General features: G+C 36.3%; 1 protein-coding gene and 1 long non-coding RNA gene across 4 annotated transcripts in view; one reads left to right on the top strand and one right to left on the bottom strand.

Annotated features, from left to right (window-relative positions):
• Positions 1 to 440: 440 nt before the first annotated feature.
• Positions 441 to 8,075, bottom strand: LOC137238269 (uncharacterized). The gene is made up of 4 exons (XR_010949143.1): positions 7,997 to 8,075; positions 7,253 to 7,529; positions 6,723 to 7,210; positions 441 to 1,275 (listed from the first exon to the last, which is right to left on the bottom strand). It is a non-coding gene; the product is annotated as an uncharacterized lncRNA (long non-coding RNA).
• A 3,581-nt stretch (positions 8,076 to 11,656) lies between these two features.
• The window catches only part of LOC137238268 (uncharacterized), a 79,440-nt gene continuing 67,917 nt past the window's right edge, over positions 11,657 to 23,179 (top strand). For 2 of the 3 annotated variants that reach the window (XM_067763066.1, XM_067763065.1), the window contains exon 1: positions 11,657 to 11,808. In XM_067763066.1, the coding sequence (XP_067619167.1) occupies positions 11,746 to 11,808 (63 nt within the window). In that variant the 5' untranslated portion in view covers positions 11,657 to 11,745. The remainder of the gene's footprint in view (positions 11,809 to 23,179) is intronic. The other variant, XR_010949142.1, reaches the window with a different exon arrangement.

The raw sequence follows: 23,179 nt of genomic DNA, 5'->3' as shown, positions 1-23,179 counted from the left end.
GAATGTCGTTTTAACTGTAGCACTAATCCTTTAGTCCATGTTCCACAAAAGTGCGGGTTTACTTTTAAGGAAAATAAGGGGAGGTTGACTGCGGCACAATTTAGGGTCGAAAGAAGGGCACCCTAAGCAGTTCCATGCAGTAAACACTTCTTAGAACCTGAGTTTAAGCGTAAATAATTAAACACGTGCAGCAGTCTGAAAATTTAACTCAAGTATAATAACTAACACTGTACAACACTTATTTTACAACAAAGTAACCACGGTATTTTCTGAAAGGTGGAATCGCGAGATAACTTTTGTGAACAACCAAAAGATCAAACTTGTCACAAAGTGTTTGTTGCAGCCAAAGAAAAACACACTTCCCGATGTTCAATTGGCAATTTCATTTATTCAAGTGATTTCCTTTTTCTTATTACTAAGTGCTTAAGGCTCTGGTTTTCTGTATCATAAAAAGAGATGATGTATGTAAATACAAAAGTAAGTATGATGCGCTGGCATAGTGGGCTGAATCTGACCAAACATGCTCCCCTCATTGAAATGCCTGCGTTTCAATCTGAAATTGGTAATGGTGCTATTTTGCGTATTGGGCGACGTATGGTACCCTTTGTGGTTTTGATGTCTGCAACTCGAACCTTGCCATCAGAACCTGGAACAGTGTTTACAATCTTCCAAGAAGCCACTGCTGCGGGGGCAAATTTTCTTCGTGTATAATGACCATTTCTCCTACCTTTATGTTGGTTTCTGGTTTTAGCCATTTGGACCGATGTTGTAAACTAAGAGTATAGTCACGCTACCAGACTTCCCAGAAACGTCGTTTCAAATAGGATACTCGTTGCCACTGTATTAAAGAGGACATGTTTTGGGCCTCAATATGCTTATGCGTTGTTGATAGTAAAGGTTTGCCAATTAGAAGAAGACCTGGTGTCAATGGATTCATATCATTGGGATCGGTAGATAGAGTGGTTATCGGTCGATAATTAAGAATCGTTTAGACTTCTGTTATGACGGATTGCAATTCTTCATATGTTAGGTTAGCTTTGCTAATGTTTTTGATCAGAATCGTTTTCATAGATTTCACTGCTTATAATCCACCGAAATGAGGGGCGCGAGGTGGAATGAAACAAAATTCGAAACCAGTGGTGTTGCTGTAGCTGACGATGTCGTCGACTGCTGTCGTAGAGAAACATTTTTGTTGAAGTTCTTTCAATTTGGCCTGAGCTCCGATGGAATTGGTTGCATTATCACAATAAAGGCGTTGAGGAATGCCTCGCCGACCTATAAAACGTTTCAAACAAAGCAAAAAGTTATTAGTAGATAGATCAGAAACGAGCTCGGCATGAATTGCCTTCGATGCAAAACAGACCAAAATTGCTATGTAAGTTTTATAAGGGGGTTTCCTCGAATGCGATAAGTTGTAGCGAATGGGCCACAAAAATCTACCCCAGTTATGAGAAAGGGTGTTTGCCCATGTAGACGATCGGCAGGAAAATCTGCCATTATTTGATACATACGCCTTGGCTTATAATGGAAGCACTGGACACAGTTTCGTACTGTCTTCCTTACGATTTCTCTAGCGTTTGTTACCCAGACCTTTTCACGCATTAAATTCAACAATACCTATGGGCCGGCGTGTAAATTTTTGCGATGAAGGTATTCAACAAAAAGTGCAGTGAAACGATGTTCCTTTGACAGTATAGTATAGCTGGAAACTTTGAGTCAAAAGGTATTGGTGCCTTAGATAGAGGACCTCGGGATTCAAGGGGTTGTGTAGCGCAATATATAGCTTCTCCAACCCAATTGTCAACCTCACCTTCGAGCGGCGAATCCCGTTTCACTAACAGACGAGGCTCTGGCGACCCCAAGCTCCTCATGGAACTTGGGGGTGGGGAGGGAGGGATGGCCTGAAGGTTTAATGTGGCCATATAAATCGTTACCGAGATGGTCGGGCCAGCACCTTAATGGTGCTGTGTTACCGGAGCGTATCGGATCTGTATCCGACAAAGGACCATCACATCGATAACACTCCCCAAAGCCTTCGGGGAGTAACTAATCGCTACCACAACAACAACATAGAGGACCTCCAACTCTTAAAATAGGATTCGTAAGATCGCCCACTTTCATTTATGTATGAATGGGGTTAGTTTTTGTATAAACGGTTTCATCTGTTCCTGTTTGCGAAGACATTCGATCTCTTGCACGAACTCCTTTTGTTGAATTTGTGATACAATTATCCAGAAGGTATGTTCCAGTTCTGTATGTGGTACGTGTATCACCATCGCAGCGCGAAGATGCGTGTCAACTAGAACTTTGTTGAAAACATGATAGACGTATGTATGATGTTGTTCGAAGTGGGCGATAATATTGTTACGAATATTAGCAAAACTAAGGAGTGCTGCCATCTCTAAGTCGATGCTAAGAAGTGACGTGAATTCACATCCATAGATCAATCATTATGTATCTACATAAACGAAACAATAATTCCGTCTACACATATGTACCATGTACGTATACGAGCAGCGGAGAGTCAATGCACAAACACATGCATATATCTGAGATGCTCCTATAAGTATGCAATGAGAAAAACTATAAAATTGTGCAATTGTAGTTACAGCTGAGAAGTTTGAGAGCTGCTGGACTAGTAGATTCTGGAAGCGCCTAGAAGATGCGAAGGCTGAAATAAAAGAGTATAAAAAGGCGACAATTGTAGAGGCGCTGGAATTCAGTTTGGTTTGAGTTGTCAAGCAGTTTCGTTATTAAGCAAGCTATTCGTTGCACAGTTTGAGTGTTATTGTGAAGTACTTTAATAAAGGCCATTTTGCATTATTATAAATTGGAGTTATTTATTCAACAGTTTAGTGATTCGAACTTAGCAGAGGATTGCAAATAAGAGGATTTGCAAGTAAAATTCGTAACAATATGTTGAGCTATGATTGATTATTGCATTAATGATGACTCCCTCGGTGCTACTACTACACTTAAACGATACCGCTTTCCGACGTTCTAGCTCTTGGTTAGTGACATTTGCTACCCGTTTATTAACAGTCCAATCTGTATACTCTTTGTATAAGAAAGTTGGTCCTGTGAACCATATGGTTTCCAAAAGGTTGATGGCGCTTGACCCATGCGAAACAATGCCAGCAGGGTTATCCTTGGTCGGAAGGTGTCTCCAAATGATCTCCTTCGAATTTCCCTGAAGCTCTGAGACTCTATTTGCTAGAAAATAATTTAAAGTTGGCGCTTGCGTTTGAAGCCATTGCAGCACTATCTCGAAATCTGTTCAGAAATAAACTTTAGAAGCGTATTATATTAATTTATTTTGAATTTTTTGCCCAGTGCGACTAACAAAAAAAGCGCTGCTCACAACTCCAGTCGTGGAAGCGATTGTGCCTTAATGGGGGCTACCTTGAATTTAGATATAAGCAATATTGGTTGAACGGGCTTGAACGGGCATAAATACAACATCCATATGCTCGAGGAGAAGCGTCTGCAAACCCATGAAATTCACTAAACGAATTTGTTGATGTGAAAACGTGACGAGGTATTTCTATTTTATTTATAAATTGTAGGTCAGATTTGATTTGCAGCTAAGTATTTTGCAAATCTTGTGGAAGAGTTTCATCCCACTGCAATTTTCGAATACAAATTTCTTGCAGCAATATTTTGCTCCGAATAATAATTGGAGTTAATAGATACAGAATATCAAAAATGTTTGCTAAAACCGATAAGACTGATCATTTTGTAAATGGCTGAGTATATGGTAAGTCATAGAGAAAACAGAAAGTGTCTGCAGAAGGTTCCCAATATATACTTAATGCCTTAGTGATATCCTCCTCATTTGTCTTAACAGTAATTTCGCTACAAGAAGCGTCAGACAATTGTGGCGAATTCGAGTGCCACTTAGTTAGCGACAAACCTACACTTTTCAGAACTTCTATAATTTCAAATTTCTTTGAAATTAAATCATCTATACTTTGTGCGCCAGTCAGTAAATCATCAACATAAAAGTTGTCTCGAATGGCAGACGCTGCTTCTGGATGGGCCTTCTCATTAAGGTTTGCCAGATGAACTAAACTTCGAATTGCGAGAAATGGTGCAGCAGCTAAGCCATACGTAACAGTTTTGGTTTGAAAAAGTTGCAGTGATTCGTGTGTTTGATTTCTCCAGAGGATAAGTTGATAACGTCGGTCTTCCGCGGCAACTAAAAACTGCCAACACATCAGCCGTTAGTACATAGTAGAGATATACGCCGCCGATAAACGCCGCCACCGCCGCCGATTACGGTAGTTTTTCGCACGCCGCCGCCGTTACTATATTTTCTGCTCGTTTAAAACTGTTTAGGCCATTTATTGTTTATGTCGAAAATTGGTCGGATATGGTCGAAAGTGGTGTCAACGGATGCACATCACTGCCAGTTATAAGAAACTAATTGCGAAATTTAACTCTTTCTAGCTGTTCAAAAGCTATTTAAAAAAAACAGGCGCTTTCGATGTCAGCTTAACACGGACTTTGCATCAGCCAATTCACCAAGTTGTTAAAACAAAACACTAATAGAAAAGTTATATATCTAATAAATTTATATGCTCATTTTGCATATTTTTTTTTCAAAAAATTAATAATGAACAATGAATTCAAATAAAATGACCCAAGACGAACATGTTTTCAAATTGTCCTCAAGTTGTTAAAGAAAGCAAATTAACCAAAAAAGGTGCCGATTTAAAAAAAAAAAATTATATTGCGATTGGCTGAAAGAATAAGCGAAATCAGTGACGCAAAATCCTTTAGTAGATTCCAGGGGCATACACACTCCTTTGAAATGATTCTTACCTCATACTTATGTTGAGGATATATGTACGTATAAGAGTTTGAAAAATCACTTGGGCTTACATTCAAACATCTGTTGTCTATTTGCGAAACTATACAATAGGGTCTGAAATGTTAATTTTTATTTTCATACTTAATCCTTCAACACCCAAGTCTCCCGGTTTGAGATTTCCTAAAGTTTGCGGCCATATCCAAAACTAGTCCCTTGGAGTGAACCACATTGATTATATCCTATCAACCAAGTTTAAATATCACCTACACGTTACGGCTCCTTTTACAAATGTGAATTTGTAGGCACATATATTTACCAGGGGAAGCTTTGTCCTTCGCAAGAACACGCAAAGTGGTGAAGGAAAAGCTTTCCCAAGACAGTCGAACTAAGGACCGTGTGTTCTACTACCCTAACGTAGTGGACAGTCGAACTATTCTGAAAACCGAAGCTACGTGGTCATCCATAATGAGCTCTTATATCATAAGGCCGGAAAACAGAAATTAACATCTTTCAACTTGAAATCGGTCGACTTTCATTCTAAAATATCGGTTTGATTTAACGAAGACTATTGAAATCAATGTTGTGAACACAAACGTCTGCAAACTTTGGTCTACATTCTAAAAATTTTATCCAGGGTCCTTTAAAATTTTAATTATGTAGATGCGCCGAAGATTATACGATTTTCACCCATTACGCAATGACATCCACTTAGACTGCTTATGATTTCGGCATCTTTGGCTGAATAGTCACTCCTTAACATATCAAGGTGTTTCTCTGGTGTAGCTCGGCAGCATAGCAAGACAAAAGCATCCGTTGGAAAGTCTTTGGAGCTACACCTAGAGCTTCTAGGAAAATGACTTCAACGAAGGTATGAGTTCGAAGTCGCAGTCCTATAGTTTCTGTGATGGAATATGGTGTGAAGGTCAGGAGGCGTGGTAGAGACTGGTGGTCGGGATTGATACTGTTCGCACATCGGGAATAGCTCTTAAAAACAGCCGAAATAACTGGAGGCGCCCTGTACCACGAGAGTCATGAGTTTTAAAACACCATTAATAGCAACCGTAAGTCGCCTTTGTGCGTGGCCGCCAAGGAGCCACAAATGATTTAAAGGAATTGTGTTCGCGACGATTATTAGGAGTTAACCTTAGGTGAAACTACGCTTTGCACGAGATATACAGACAAAAGTGTGACTATTTTATGTATCTCGATTTCTTTTCAGCAGACGCAGCAGTACCAATTCCAAAGACCGGGGTTAGGTTCGAAGCCTCTCTGGAGTAAGCGAACGGGGGACAATCCCTCAGCAAGGTACTCCGGAACATTTTTCAACGGTCTGCGAGGTCTTGAGGCAAAAACCCCGGATCTTTCCGAAATGGCCAACACGTTGATTTCCTTAAATACATACAAACAAAACCTTTCCTAAATATTATTTTTTTAAATAGAAAAATTAACCTTTGTAAAGTAAGAACACCGGCGTAGGCCGGCGCGCCGCCCACGCCGCCGCCGCCGATAAGGTGATCGGCGTAAACCTCTAGTACATAGCTATGTAAGCGAAATGATAAAAGTGTAATTATTAGCTCTGGTTGGATGGTAGGTCCAACCATAAGTATATCATTTAATTAGTAGTTTGATGTGGTACGCGCAGACGCGTCAAAAACTACACGAAGTTTGGTAGTAATAATCTGTGGTCTGAGAACATAGTGATGTGGATAATATAATGCGAATTTTTAAAATCGAAATCATTAATTGGAGACATGTGACCAAGTTCCACATATTCCTTTATAAATTCCGAATATATGCTCTTTAAAGTTTTGTTGCGTAATAAGCGACATTCAAGGGAGAAAAAACGCTGTTTTGCGTTGTCGAACGAATTTCCTAAAATGTTTGGCGAACATTTAAATGGCAAGCTGACCTCTATGCGTCCATTGCTTTCTACCTTGACGGTTTCACTGAAATGCTGCCCACTTAAACGGTGTTCTTCTGACAATGTAGATGACGGTTTGGCAAATTCCTCAACCTCCCAAAATCGCTGTAGAAATTAGTCGATGTTAGATGGCTTCGAGCTTAATGCAACATTGCATACGAGAGGACGAGAATTAAGAGCGCGTACAAGTTTGCCTCCAACTATCCAACCTAGCTTACTATTTTGTAAAATTGGCAAACCTTCCCCAAGAGATATGGTGCCATCTTGTATACATTCAAAAAATAGTTCGGTGTTCAATAAAAGATCGATACGTTGCGGTTTATGGCACAATGGGTCTGGAAGCTGGATTCCTGGGCGTATGCGCCATTGAGATGTATCAATGGACTCGTATGGTTGTTGTGAAGAAATACGCTTTGTTATCGCAAAATTTGATGACCAGATAAAATCTCTAATACGTGATTTGTTGGTTGCGTTTACTGCAAATTTAGATTAGTTTGTATATCGGATATACCTGACACACAGATGATGTGATCCTTTTGAGTTGCAATCGTTTAGCCGTATCTTCTGTTATGAAGTTTAATTCTGAGCAGGAATCCAAAGGAGCACGAGCAGGCTGCATTTTTCCAAATTTGTCTTAGATGTATATTAAAGCGGAAGGTAGTATAGCTGTTTTATGTGAGCGAGCAATTAATGAAACTGCTGAACTGGTTCCGGATTTGTCTGACGACTTGGTTGAAGTTGATACTGGTGTGGATTGATTTCTTGTCGTTAATTGAGTGGACTCTGAAGTTGTTGCTGAAACCGAGGGAGAGTGTAAATTGAGTGATGTGACTGTTGACATACACGGCAACGAGAGTTTGATGGACATTTAGACACGATGTGTCCGGTAAGCAAACAATTGATACAAGCACCGGCTTACTTCACAAAATCATTTTGTTACTTTGGTGACAAGGCTATAAATGAGTTGACATGGTGGCATTAACAGTTCGCTTACCATTTGTTTTGCTCTCTAGAGGGGATACCATCAAAGAGAAAAGAGAGATGGAGACTGAGAAAGAAATATAATGAGACGAAGATGGAGATAGATGAAGCGAAAAAGACGGAGGGAGGAGTGAATAAAAGGATTAGGAAAATGTGAAGAGTGTGTAGGGCAAAATTAGATGGAAAAAGCTTATTAAAATATATGCAGATAGACCAAATTTAGTGCAGAACAACGTCTGCCGAGTCTGGTAGTTGTGTATAAAAATTGATATATACTTTACCAAAATCGATGATATTAAAATTTGCAGCTACGCTTACACATGTTGACAATTTTCGAATTGTGGTGGTCGATAGTTTGCGGAAGTTGATGATATGCAGTTGGTGTTTGCTCCAGTATGCTTCCAACAGATGGTCGAATAATGCTAAATCTGCCCAATTGATATTTGTCGTAACAGCGACGAAAAACCGAAGATGATTGGCGAGTTAGTGTCCAGTAACACAACAGCTGGTCGAATAATGTTGATTATGCCAAGTGGTGTTGGGAGTACCTGGAGCGATGAATGAAATTCCACTTGGTTAATGTCCAGGAATGGAATATGTTTTCTATTGTTTTATTAAATCGACAAGTGCAAAATTTGACTTGTTCTGTCACGGTCGCAAAAGATGTTGCAGCCAAAGAAAAACACACTTGCCGATGTTCAATTGGCACTTTCATTAATTCAAGTGATTTCCTCTTTCTTATTGCTAAGTGCTTAAAGCTCTGGTTTTCTGTATCATAAAAAGAGGTGATGTATGTAAATATGAAAGTAAAGTAAAAAGAAAAAGTAAAAGTCTGAAAAAACAGTGTTTTTTGGGCATGTGTACAGTGTGCAGAGTCGTGAAGGGTTATAGTTCGATTTCAAAAATTATTGGCGCATAATCATAGTCAAAATAAAATAGATTTTAAATTTAGTTGCAGCTTTTTGACATAATTTTCTATGAGCTATCTGTCAAAAAAGATGAAACTAAATTTAAAACCTATTTTATTTTGACTATGATTATGCGCCATTGTATCTTAAAAACCAAGTAACATTTCATGTCAACACTAGACAATTCCGCATTGTTCCAGAAGGCATCCTATATGTTGATGCAACATGAGGCTAAAGACTTATCCGATATTTCCACTTTTGGGGTAAAAAACTATGGCAGGACTAGACGCGAAGAGTTGTAGTGCTGGTATGAAATTTTAAGCTTTGTACATAGAGACATATTTGCTAGAACGCCACAGTGGTACCTCTTCTAGAATTTGTATACTCAGCTGAGCAGAGCTAACAGAGTATATTAATTTTGTTCGCATAACTTCATTCCGTAACGGCATAAACTAATCGAGATAGATAGATAGTTTCTATATATCAAAATGATCTGGGCGAAAAAAGAAATTCATTTAGCCATGTCCGTCAGTCCGTCCGTCTGTCCGTGAACACGATATCTTGAGTAAATTTTGAGGTATCTTAATGTAAGTTCCTGGGTACTCATCTCAGATCGCTATTTAAAATGAACGAAATAGGACTATAACCACGCCCACTTTTTCGATATCGAAAATTTCGAAAATCCGAAAAAGTGCGATAAATCATTACCAAAGACCGATAAAGCGATAAAACTTGTTAGGTGGGTTGACCTTATGACGCAGAATAGAAAATTAGTAAAATTTTGGACAATGGGCGTGGCACCGCCCACTTTTAAAAGAATGTAATTTAAAAGTTTTGCAAGCTGTAATTTGGCAGTCGTTAAAGATATCATGATGAAATTTAACAAGAACGTTACTCCTATTAGTATATGTGTTCTAAATAAAAATTAGCAAAATCGGATGACGAACACGCCCACTTTTAAAAAAAAATTTTTAAGTCAAATTTTAACAAAAAAATTTAATATCTTTACAATATATAAGCAAATTATGTCAACATTCAACTCCAGTAATGATATGTTGCAACAAAATACAAAAATAAAAGAAAATTTCAAAATGGGCGTGGCTCCGCCCTTTTTCATTCAAAGCTCTCAGCTGAGTATGTAATGTTCGGTGGTTTGCGTGGCAGTGGAGACCCAGGAAGTCGGGCGGGTGCGTCGCAAATAAAAGAAAAGAAAAGACCGAGTTAGTATCACACAATAACAATTTTATTCACTATATTAAAAAAGGAACTTAGCCTTCCTTACTTGTTAAACTAATCGTTATATGCAAAAAACAAAACTATATGTATGTAAGTACGATCAACGAAAATGATTCTTGCGGAATCTGTTTTATCAAAGATTTCGTATCCTCATTGTCTTTATAAAAAACTTTAAGTTTGTTATGTTGAAAGAAAGAGTTCTAATTTTTTTTGTACTGTGCAATTAAGTAGTACACCAACAAAACGAAAGACACGTAATATCATCGATCTCGGGAGTGGTGTTTGATGATCTCTCCCCCTACGCTTTGCTTTGTGTTTGTTTACGATGAGAATTAAGAGTTAGTGTTATTTATATGCGTATGTGCATTAGGGTGCCCGGCTAACCAGAGTCGGAACGCAACAAAAGAAGGATCCAATCAGAGTCTTTTATGTGAGCGATCTTGCAGTGTCTTTTCGTAAACATCAAAAAACATACATTTTGATAAGGGTCTACGAAGCCTAGTGCGAAAAAATTTAAGCTGTGGGGCGGATACATGACAAAAGTCAGTTAGCTGAATGTTTCAGAGCATTATTACTTATGATACTTTTTTGTTGCAACAGTGACAAGTTTAAAAAAATTCCATACTCAGACTTATTTTATTTTTTTTTTGGAAAGTTTTTAATAGTTCTTAAAGTCAAGTCATTTTAACAGTCTCGTATAAAAATTCAAAATAATTCCACAAAGCTCCCGAAAAGGTTTAGGCACAGATTATAAAATGGCTCCAAAAATTATAAAAAAAAGTCTAAATTGAGCCCAAAAGACTTCAATAAATCTGCAGAAAAAAGGCTCCGAATCTCACTTAAAAAGACCCATAAAACGGTCCAATACAATTTAATTTTTATTACTCTTTTCAATGCGTGCGGTCGAAATTTTTTTTTGAGCTTCGGGGGAAATATTACGAAATTTGTGCTAAAGTGCTCAGATGATACTAAAGTAAATTTTCCTTAATTTGTTTCGGGACCATGCCGGCACTAAATATACATATGATATAAGCTCATCATACTTAGTAAAACTGCAATCCTTGTTAACTTTGTTCTGTTGACATGAGTGTTAGTTGATGTAGATATATATCATTGTGAATTCAAAAAACAACCCTGTCAGCTATTATTTGACAGTTAGGTATGGCAATGGAGGAATAGAAAGATTTTTCACTTGTATGAATTCACAATGATATATATGTATATTGAAACAATTTTCCTTCATATCATGTGAAATTTGGTTTGCACATAAACAGATTTCGATGTTGTATCATCTTTGGGGCTTCAGAACGAAACATGTCACTGAGGATAGCATAACGCCGAAAAAGAGTTTTCTCCAAACTAAATGTCAGATATTTGTTTCCATATACATAAATCAGTTTATATTAATCAAAATCTACCATTTCTCAAATTCACTATAATTGTTTTTTAGCAAATTATCAGTTCATCGAAAGGCTGAGCACCGAATGTGATGATACGAGGGGTCTAAATGATATTATGTTTCTCGCCTGCAGCTTAGGACATAACCTAGCCTAAGTGGAAGATGCCTGTGCAAAAACACCCTATCGCAGCGAACTTTTGAAAAACACGTTATATAAAAATTTGTTTGATGAGAACTATATTTTAATTTATTGTAGAACATATCTCTTTTGGACTATGTTTTGATCAGATCAAAGAATTTATTATACCTTCACATGCAATGCGACTTTGTTTACTCATTTTTTTAAGAGAGCACATAAACCAATTATTAAAAATTTTGTGCTATAAAAGGCAGCCCTGTTCTGAGATTTCAACAGTTTTACTATTTCTTTACTCGTAAAACTTATGGTTTCTGAATCCTAAAGATTAAAAAAAAAAAAATTATAATAATGTTGTGTGCCAAGTTGTTTTTATTAAGCTGTTTAGTCAGCGTAGCGCTCACGCAGCCTAAGGTAAAGAATAGTTAAAAAAGATAGTGGAATCCAAATGTTTTAAATTAGTTTCTTTGTACATTGATATACTCAAATACATAAATACGTATGCACAGGTGTTCTGACTAAAAATAAAATTCACATATCAGCGTTGACATTTCTTTACTACGTATCCAGTATTTTGGAAATTGCTTAACTGATGTCACATGTCACTCATATCACAGTGAGATATAAACTTGTATATTTTTTATTTAATAGCTTGTTCTCAAACTCGATGGTCAGCTTGACTAAACTATAACTGATAGTTATAGAGGTAAATCTATTTCAAAAGAAAGGGCTTAATGAATAACTATAACACTTTTACAAAATTATAAAAACAAAAATTAATTGAGGCCTTCGTGAAATATTTTAGCGAACATATCTGATTACACTGTGTGACAATGTGACAAGATTTGAAAACACCTATTTCGGGGTTCCCGCATGTTGTAGGGCAAGGATGTTGCGTGCATGCCGGCGTAAGAAGGAGAGGTTAGGTTAGGTTGAACTGGCTGGTCAATAAAGACCTCACATAAACTGAATGTGTGCATAATGTTACCAGAATTTGTTTGACGACCAAACGGAAGAACCCCAATCAGGTGGCAGGACATTATAGATAGGATGTTATTGAATAACTCCACCCTCTTTGCAAATACTAGCAATTTACTAGAACCCAGCATAATTGCTGCCTCGAGATCGGGCAACTCTGCCGCCTCTAATAGCTGGAGCCTTGACCTGGCGAGCGCATGACACGAACACAGAACGTGCTCAACCGTTTCTTGCTGCAGCTAACACTTCCTACACTTGCTGTCGGTACGAAGCCTAACTTATAAGCATGTGACGCCAGAAGGCAGTGTCCAGTCAGTATGGCCACCGTGAGCCTTAAGTCTTCTCTATTCACAGATAATATCGTAAGCTTTGCACATGATCTTAGACATTTTGCATGCACACGCTTTTGTTAACGCATTTCCTGCTTGATGGATCATATGCAACTCCTGTCTCCTTTTGATTTCACCCAAACGGTTTGGGCCGCCCACTTTTAAAAGAATGTAATTCAAAAGTTTTGCAAGCAGTAATTTGGCAGTCGTTGAAGATATCATAATGAAATTTGGCAGGAACGTTTCTCCTATTAATGTATGTGTTCTAAATAAAAATTAGCAAAATCAAATTTTAACAAATAATTGAATATTTTTACAGTATATAAGAACCTAAATTATGTCAGCATTCAACTCCAGTAATGATATGGTGCAACGAAATACAAAAATGAAAGATAATTTCAAAATGGGCGTGGCTCCGCTCTTTTTCATTCAAAGCTCTCAGCTGAGTATGTAATGTTCGGTTACACCCGAACTTAGCCTTCCTTACTTGTTAAACTTAACAAAATACCCCTTGTCCCTCCCTAATCGTTATATGCAAAAACCAAACTCAGCTGTGCTGTACTATATGTATGTAAGTACGATCAACGAAAATGATTCTTACGGGACCTGTTTTATGAAAGATTTTGTATCCTCTTTGGTTTTATAAAAAAAAACTCCAAGTTTCTTCTGTTGTAAGAAACAGTTATAATTTTTTTTGTACTGTGCAATTAAGTAGTAGACCAATAAAACGATAGACACGTAATACCACCGATCTCAGGAGTGATGTTTAACACAAGCAATTTGATCGCAGAACAGATAACATAACTGAAGGAGCAAGAAAGGATTAAAAAAAATTTTCTTTCTCGAGTGACGCGGCTAATTTTTGTTTTATAAAGTTAATTTTAGTGGTTTTAAAAGTTAGTTTATGTGTTAAAAAGTAGTGTTTGTATGCCTGTCCAAATGGTGAGTTTTTTTTTTTTATGAGTTTGATATACTTATATTTGAGTTGGTGTAATGGAAGACACTTCCGTGTCTGATGAGTTAGACGGGCTTTTTTCTGGGTCCAATCCTTCCGAAAATGGTTTGGGGAGAGGAGAACTCAGAGAAGGGTGCGCAGTGGGGTAAAAAGACAAAATAGGCAAAAAAAGTGAAAAAAATTTGGACAGTGAGATCGACAGTAACACAGAAAACGGTAGTGGAAAAAGACTTATTAAAAAAAAAACTAGGACTGAGCAAATTAAAATACCGTTTCAAAGTACATTTGTACCGAAAGGTGTACGTAAAACACATCAAAATCAAACTATAGAAAATGAAAATGTGGACAAAAATATGGATAAGGGCATAGATAATAACAAAAAAAATACTATTTTTGATTGGAATAAAGTTTTGGTGGACGATATAAGTGTAACAGAGGGTACTGTACCGAATATACAGCTAGCTGTAACTGTTGAAGCTTCTAATACACAAAATATAGGGATGAGAGATAATGAAATGAATACAGTTGTGCAGTCAGATACAGTTATGTATAAGGAAAATCAAAAAGGGCAGTTATGGATCCTGTTTGACACATCAAAAAGTTCTTTGCTCAATAATGAAACGGTAAAAAATGGTCTTTTTTTTTATCAGAAGATTTTGCACTTTAATATAATAGGTATTAAAGACATTATTGCGGTAGGACGTTTTTTATATAAAGCTTCTTTCAGCTCCTATCAGAGAGCATCGATTCTTAGATAATAAAGACCTGAAATAAAAGGAAAGCTTTTATACCAAGAAATATGCTACAAACTGTAGGAGTAGTCAATCCATTGGAATTTACGAATACTGATATCATGGAAAATATTGAATCAGAACTTAAAGTTATGGAGATTTCTAGAATTACAAGGAGAGATCCAAAAAATTCAGAGCAATTTTTACCAACGTATGCTGTAAAAATTATTTTTGAAGGCAGTGAGTTGCCGGAATTCATTAAATTTTTTTGTGTTATGCTGAAGATTAAACATTATATCCCAAAACTGCGCCAATGCTATAATTGTGGTAAGTTGGGGCACAGAAAGTTAGCGTGTAAATCTCAGAAAAGATGCATCATTTGTGGAAAGATAGGAGGATGTGAAAACATATGCAATAATGATACAAATAAATGCATCTTATGTGGAGGACATAATGCTTTAAATAACAGAAATTGTCAAAAATGGCTTAATGAGAAGAAAATTACTAAAATAATGACTTGGAAAAAATTTCAAAGAGAGAAGTCAATGAAACATATGGACACGCAATAAAAAATATAAGTCAATTTTCAGTATTGGAGGATCTCTAATATTGGACATTCTAATATTCAAAATTTTGATGAAACTTTTAAAAAATCTTTAGTGAATAAGAAATACATAGAATTATCTAATAAAATGCAACAAAATGTACAAAGATTAGAAACCTCAGATAGAAAGAATATAGTCATCTCAAACTGTTTTCAAATCAACTAATTGGAACAGAGTTGGGGAAATTGAAAAACTTATAACTTTGCTAATTAAAAAATTCAAAATCAATGAAGATAAATCATTGGCTAAACTAGTTTCAAACATTTGTAAGCAGGATATTAATAGTAGACTTTCGTTTTCTTCATTTTTTAATAATGGCAGTCACGATAAAGATTCTCCAGTATAATATTCAAAGTCTTAAAGCTAATAAAAGTTATGTTGATATTTTTAATAACAAGTATTACATTAAATTTTCTCGCATGATGAACAAGTTATTAATCATAATCTTATAAATTTCAATTTAATTAAAAAAACAAGATCTGATGGATATGCAGGTGTGGCTATTGGCTTTAAAAAAATCAATCGATTCAGAGTATGAATGATATTGCTCTTTTACTGGATATACAAATATCTACTGATCAATTAGATTTATTGTTTGACAATTTTATACACATTTAGAGAAAAAGAAATCCACGACAGGTGGAGCTGATATAATTACATATGATAATAGAAACCCCAGCGGGTTAGGTGATCAGAATATACCCGCGGTAGGTATGCCTGTCGTAAGAGGCGACTAAAATACCAGATTCAAGGGGCTGTGTAGCGCAACCTTTCAGGTTGCCAGCGCAATATATAGCTTCTCCAAACCCAATTGTCAACCTCACCTATCCGCGGCGAATCCTGTTTCACTAACAGACGAGGCTCTGGCGACCCCAAGTTCCATGAGGAGCGTAGGGAGGGAGGGAATGGCCTGAAGGTTTAATGTGGCCACATAAATCGTTCCCGAGATGGTCGGGATAACACCTTAATGGTGCTATGGTACCGGAGCGTACCGGATTTGTATCCGGCAAATGACCATCACATCGATAACACTCCCCAAAGCCTTCGGGGAGCAACCTTATCGCTACAACAACAACAACAACATAATAGAAAAAAATTATCAATTGAAGCTAAATATAAACTCTTTAAGCAGCTTGAACTTCATTTTGAAAATTATATAGTTAGAGATAGCTGGCGGATTATTAAAATCATACATATTCCTAAACCAAATAAAAATATAGAAGATATTAGAAATTTTCGTCCAATTTCTTTAATATCAGTAGTGGCTAAAAGTTTAAACATGTTACTGAAAGAAGAAATAGTTAAGATATCTGATAAATAGGATATTATACAACAAAAAAGTTTTGCATATCGTAAACTAAAATTGGCTACAATGTGTATAAATGAAATTTTTCATTTCATTGCGGGCAAAAAACAGAATAAAGAAAAAGTAATTGTATGCTTTATTGATTTATCTGATGCATATAACTGTGTAAATCTTAACACACTTCATTCTATTTTACTAAATTGAAATATCGATTTAAAAATATGTAAGTGGATTTAAATTTTTTTTTCGAAACGTATACTTACTCTTGGTAAATAATCAGTAGAAATAAACAATGGAATTGCTCAAGGTAGCTGTTTATCGCCTATACTTTCAATTATAATTATGCATCTACGTTTCGTGTACTTTTTGCCATTAGGCAAGCGATTATAATTTCAATTAAATATCATTTTAAAAAAGTAAAAAGCTGATTTTGCAGCTAAAAATGCGGTAGCAACTGGTACTACTCTGAATACTGATCTTACACCCAATGAAGCACTCATGAGAATTAGCAAAGCTCTCTGGTATGAGCTGAACGAGGAAAATTTAGGTTCATGCAAAGATTGGAATTATAAATTTTATATCTATTAAAGAAATAAATCCATGGTTCAAAGCTAAATAGTTTAATTTTAATACGTATGATACTAAACTCTTAAACAGAATAGTAATTGGACGTACATATGGAAGAGACTATCTTAGCTAATTTAAAGCAAATATTTTTCCATTGCACCAAGTTTGATGGTGTAAGAAACAAGTGTAATATTTTTAATAAATTTAATACATTATTTGATTTATTTTATACGAAGAAGATGGATAATTACAATGACTTGTTATTCTTTTTAAATGAAACCAGGTTAGACAAGGTACTGTAATGCGCTTGTTATAATTGGTTTGTTATGCTGAAATGTATACAAAAAATTACTAGAAGAAATATATTGTAACGATTTTACTTGCAAATCCTCTTATTTGCCCTTCTGCTAAGTTCGAATCACTAAACTGTTGAATAAATAACTCCAATATTGAATAATGGAAAAATGGCCTTTATTAAAGTACTTCACAATAGCACTTATACTTTGCAACTAGCTTGCTTAACAACCAAACTGATTGATAGCTCAAATGAAACGCTACTATTGCCCGACAGATTGCGTGCTTAATCAATAACTGCTTGATAGCTCAACTCAAACTGAATTCCAGCGCCTCTACATTTGCTGCCTTTTATACTCTCTGATTTCAACGTTCGCATCTTCTAGGCGCTTCCATTTCCAGAATCTACTATTTGTCATCAGCTCTCAAACTTCTCAGCTGTAACTACAATTGGACGATTTTATAGCTTCTCTCATTGCATACTTTCAGGAGTATCTCAGATATATGCATGTGTTTGTGCATTGTTTCTCCGCTGCTCGTATACGTACATGGTACATATGTGTAGACGCAATTATTGTTTCGTTTATGTAGATACATAATGATTGAATTATTGATGTCAATTCACGTCACTGCTTAGCATCGGCTTAGAGATAGTAGCACCCTTAGTTTTGCTAACATTCGTAACAATATGTATGAATAAATGATGTATGATATAAATAATTGGTTAAAGATTTTATAGATACAATCAATAACAAGTAATCTTGAAGTAAAGAATAAAATAAAATATATGTTCAAAAACGTAATAGATGGTCTAATTTAAAAAACATATATAAATTATTTATATCTTATTAACTTTATTTAAACTTATTTTATTTAAGTTAAATTTATATGTGAAGTTTTGCTTTTCTTGTAAATATTTTACTTTGATTGAATTTGTTTTATTTTCTTGTATGTATTACTTTCATTTTGCTGCTTGTGTTAAATGTGTATTTAATTAAAAAAAAAAAAAAAAATTAATTTAAAAAGAAGAAAAATTTACATTAAAAAAAAAAATAGATATATAACTATTATATATTAAAGTAAAAATGAATACTAAGATATAAGATTTATAAAGGAGGAAAAAAGAGTGAAAAAAACTCTAAGTATTAAAAAAAAAAAAAATAAAATAAAATATATACAATTGTTTTTGTTTTTATCGGCCTATTGATAAATGATTCAAGGTTCGATTCGAGCTCAAGGCCTGAACAATAATTTTTTTCTAATGATAATTATTGTTATTTTTTAATTTTTCTAAATTTAAATATATACATATATATAATTAATATATATTTATCATAGGTTTCAAATTTAATAGGTCATATAAGGGTTTTTTATGTAAAGTCTGTATCTGAGAATTTTTTGTGTTCTTTTATTGAAATATATTCATTTTATTTGTATGCCGCTCACTTTTGAGACCACGAAACAACTTTTCAATGGAGGATATAACATGCCCGCCATGCGACTTTTAAAATCACATCAGTTATCTACATTTTGAATATTTTGTGCTCATGTGCTCATGTCATGCTAGCATATTGTTTACATACATACATATCATCTGACGTTCAAATGGCCTCGATTTTGATGAAGGATTAGTCAGCTGTTATATTTGATAGTATACACGTGTATAAATTTGAAGATTTTTTTAATTGTTGTACTCCATGATTCAATCGCAAGAGAAGAAGTTCAAGACGCATTATATAAATTGTCAACTTTTGCCTAAAACTGGATTTACATAAAGGAAAATATTAAAGGAAACTTTTGTGCGACGGGTATTTACATTGCAACATGTGCTAGCTGCTTAGGCACATCTAAATTTTGCAAGTATATTACCCTTATACGTTTGTTAACCTGGCGATTTAAGAGGCAATTTAAGGATCCTCTTGCCATTTATTGAAATTGGAAGATTCAATTCCCAAAACCGGAAAAAAGAGTGATGTTTAATGATCTCTCCCCCTAGGTTTTATTTCTTTTCCACCACCATAGACGAGTATATCTATCAAAAGAAAAAACTTCAACTTTGGTATATGTAGGGTCGTTGCCTTTCTTCAGAGACATCTGTGTTGATAAAATTTGAACTAACTTGTAAACAAAGGTGAAAACAAGTAAGGAAGTCTAAGTTCGGGTGAAACCGACTAGTCGTTTCGCTGGAGCATTCTATGCCGGCACAGAAATTCTTCCATGAAACCCGCCTTGACCTGTTGATTTCACGTTTATAGATCCTCAACAGATCTCTGTATTCCTCCCAGCACTCCTCGCTTTCCGCCGCTTTTGGCAGCTTAAAAATCTTTTTTACCTGCTCTCTAAGAAGACTCATCTCCATACTCTACCATGATGGCTTTGCTTTCACCTTGAATCTTTTCAGAGGACCAGCTCTGTTGTACGCAGTTGTCAGCGCCTACGATAAGAAGTTGTTGCAATACTCCAACTCCTCTACGGTGGCAACCTCTTTACGCTGCCCCAGTCTTCCTGATACTTACTTACTATACTTAATTGGCGCTTAACCGTCTAAAGGATTATGGCCGTCCAAAAAGGCGCGCCAGTCGCTTCTTCTCTCTGCCAACAGGCGCCAATTGGTCACACCAAGGGAGTTTAAATCGTTTTACACCTGGTCATTCCAGCGGAGTGGGGGCCGCCATCTTCCTCTGCTTCCTGATACACCTTTCTGAAATTTGTACCAGGCCGTTGCACTAGAATTTTTAAAAAATTTCCCCTTCGATACCCTCTTTAGAGGGATTCTGAAGCTGATATATACATGGTCTGATAGGTTCTAGTTTGCTTTTAATTTGCATATAAAGATTAAACTGGTCACAAGGTATATCGTCGCTGCGCTAACGAAAACAGTTATGTGATTTTTTTCAAATTTTTTTTTATTGCATATTTTATTATCACTATATAGAGCCCACATTTCAATGTAAAACATAATTACAAACCGTCTCGCTTCCCAAGGCAGCCGGTTCTATGAACCTGAGTGACTCGGGACTTTTTCCGCCCAAGGACTCTCATTCAAGTGTAACCTCATTTAATTTGTTGCGTCCCTCCCACAAATTACCATCCTCCCAGCTGATCCTTGCAGCGGGACTGCGCCATATTCTCCTGCTCCGGGAGGTATTGGGTATCGAACCCAATCCGGGACCTGTACCTGACCACGGTCCAGAGAAATGGTTTGGCTGCGTTTATCGGAAAATAATCTTTTTACGACGGTCTTGTCAGTGTGTCACCTGCAAAGCATGGTTGCATCGGACAGGAAGTTCTGGGATATACCCCAAAATCCGAAGTGCTCGTAACTTTTATATATAACTGCAATCTCCGTAGTAGAGTCGGTAGCAATGCCGACCATCAGCACCCGCCCATGTCTTATTCTCCCCCTTTTTCCGGCACTAGCACTCGAGTAGGTCAGGGAAACAGACTCTTAGTCCCTAAATGTTCTGGTCTCAGCGACAGCAACACCCCGACTGGTTTCATCGCGCCATGACGCCAGGCCGCAAACCCAATTATACTCAAATGCTTACCCAGGGACGTCCAGTCCCATGGTCAAAACAGCAATTGCGACCTGGCCCCCTCAACTCAGACGTAGTCACCTATCACTTACCCCCAGAGTGACGAAGTCTCCGCCGCTGTACTTCAGAATTATGCAGTTAAACTGTAAGCCGTTAACTGGGAATATCACGTAGATAGTTGATTTCATGAAGCGGCATAACATCCACATTGCAGCGATCCATGAGACCAAACACACAGCAAGATCTACGCTGCGGGGGATTCAGGGGGTTGTGTAGCGCAATATATAGCTTCTCCAACCCAATTGTCAACCTCACCTTCGAGCGGCGAATCCCGTTTCACTAACAGACGAGGCTCTGGCGACCCCAAGCTCCTCATGGAACTTGGGGGTGGGGAGGGAGGGATGGCCTGAAGGTTCAATGTGGCCATATAAATCGTTCCCGAGATGGTCGGGCCAGCACCTTAATGGTGCTGTGTTACCGGAGCGTATCGGATCTGTATCCGACAAAGGACCATCACATCGATAACACTCCCCAAAGCCTTCGGGGAGTAACCTAATCGCTACAACAACAACAACAACAACATCTACACTGCAGACCTGCTCTGGACATAACGTCCGCGGAAATGGTGGCGGTCTCGCGTTTATCACCCACCACTCAGTGCAATATAATATATTTGATCCCGATATCGGCATCACGCCACCGACTGTCTTACATCCTAAAATATTGGGTGTGATGTTCGTTCAGGATCTACATTTTGGAGAGCATGCAACCGCAACTGTGCAGAAAATCCAGAGCCGTAATAAAATGCTCAAGCCGGTAGCACTTGGGGTAAAGACAAAGAAACGCTCATTACTACTTACAAACAATTGTTCGGCCGATTGCATGCTACGCGTCTCCGATATGGTTGCCAAGCCTAAAGGTTACTCACCGGAAGAAAATACAGGCCTGCAAAAATACTGTCCTCAGAACCGCTACAGGCTGTCTTCTTAAGTCCCTAGAACACCACGTACACAATGAGGCGAGAGTACTCCCCATTAGGGAGGGAAATGAAATGCTAAGCAAACAGTTTCTGTTGAATACCTAGACACTTGGGATTCCCAACAGACATCTGATTGATGAAGCTACACCTCCCAGTGGCTTAAGGGGTTCATCTCCGTAAGCATTATGAGGAAATACGGCAAACATTTCATACATTTCCGTACCGCCAAAAGCAAATTTGAATCATGTTTGAAAGCAGCTATGTGCTATAAAACGGCGCAGATATTTATCACGTCGTAATGGGTTGAAAAATATGATTTTTTCCTTCACACATCAATAACATACTTTCCATAAAATATTTCAAAAATACGACGTTTGCAAAATTTTGCAAACGGACACCAGAAATAAGTTTTTTTGCTCTCCTAAAAAGTTACTGAAAAACACATAACTGTTTTTGTGAGCGCAGCGACGATATTTTGGATATGTGTGCAGTGTACAGAGTCTTTAGCAGCTTAAAATTTGGCTCGTAAGATTATTGTACCTTAAAAACCATGCAAACTCTTGAAATTTCCAACATTCTTATACTCTTTTACGCAATTTTCCGGAAGGCATCAGGAACTTGCTACATGTTGATTCAGATTTATCCGATATTTACATTTCTAGGGTAAAAAACTTGCAGAACCTGACATGGAGAGTTTTAGTGTTGGTATGGTATTTTAAGCTTTTTACAGGGAAAATATTTTTTTATACCTATAAAAAAATAACTCAAATAAAGGACTATTCACGTTACTCATAAAACTAAATACAACTTTGTACAAGTTGCAAACAAAGGTAATAAAATTAAAGAACTTCTAATAAAAGCTGATAGCAAGAAAAGGAAGTCCTAAATGTTCTTAATTATACCATCAAAATTTAACACGCTTTTATTAGAACAATTAGGACTGTGATATAAACTGTAAGATTTAATAATTTAGGTGTAAAGTTTTAATGTAAAAAATATATAATTATGTACAATATAAAATTTTTTGTCGCAGACGAAAAAGCCTAATTATCGTTAAAGGTTACAATGAACTTATAAAGTGTTATATTTCTTTACAGTAATTTATTTTTTAATTTTTAGTTAATTTTATTAGTCAATAATAAAAGCTTATTTAAAAAAAAAAATTTTTTTTTCTTTAATTTTATTTACTTTTAGTTAATTTTATTAACCAATAATAAAAGCTTATTTTTAAAAAAGTTTTTTTTTTCTTTAATTTTATTTTTTACTTTTTAGTTCGTTTTATTAACAAGTAATAGAAGCTTGTTTTTAGAAAAGCTTTTTTGTTAAGTTTAATTTAAATATGAATTTTTTTAGATTTGATTAAGCTGGTCAACACTGTTTGAATATGTATGTAATAGAAATAGGCTGCAATGACCAAAATTTGCTTTAGTGCAAGTCAAAGGACTCCACTATTTTTTTAAATTTTTAGTAGGGTAAAATATTGTTTAAATTAGTTATGTAATCTT

The sequence above is a fragment of the Eurosta solidaginis genome, chromosome 1 (assembly GCF_040869045.1).
Source record: "Eurosta solidaginis isolate ZX-2024a chromosome 1, ASM4086904v1, whole genome shotgun sequence".
Taxonomy (NCBI): Eukaryota; Metazoa; Arthropoda; class Insecta; order Diptera; family Tephritidae; genus Eurosta; species Eurosta solidaginis.
This window is presented reverse-complemented; position numbering and strand designations above follow the sequence as displayed.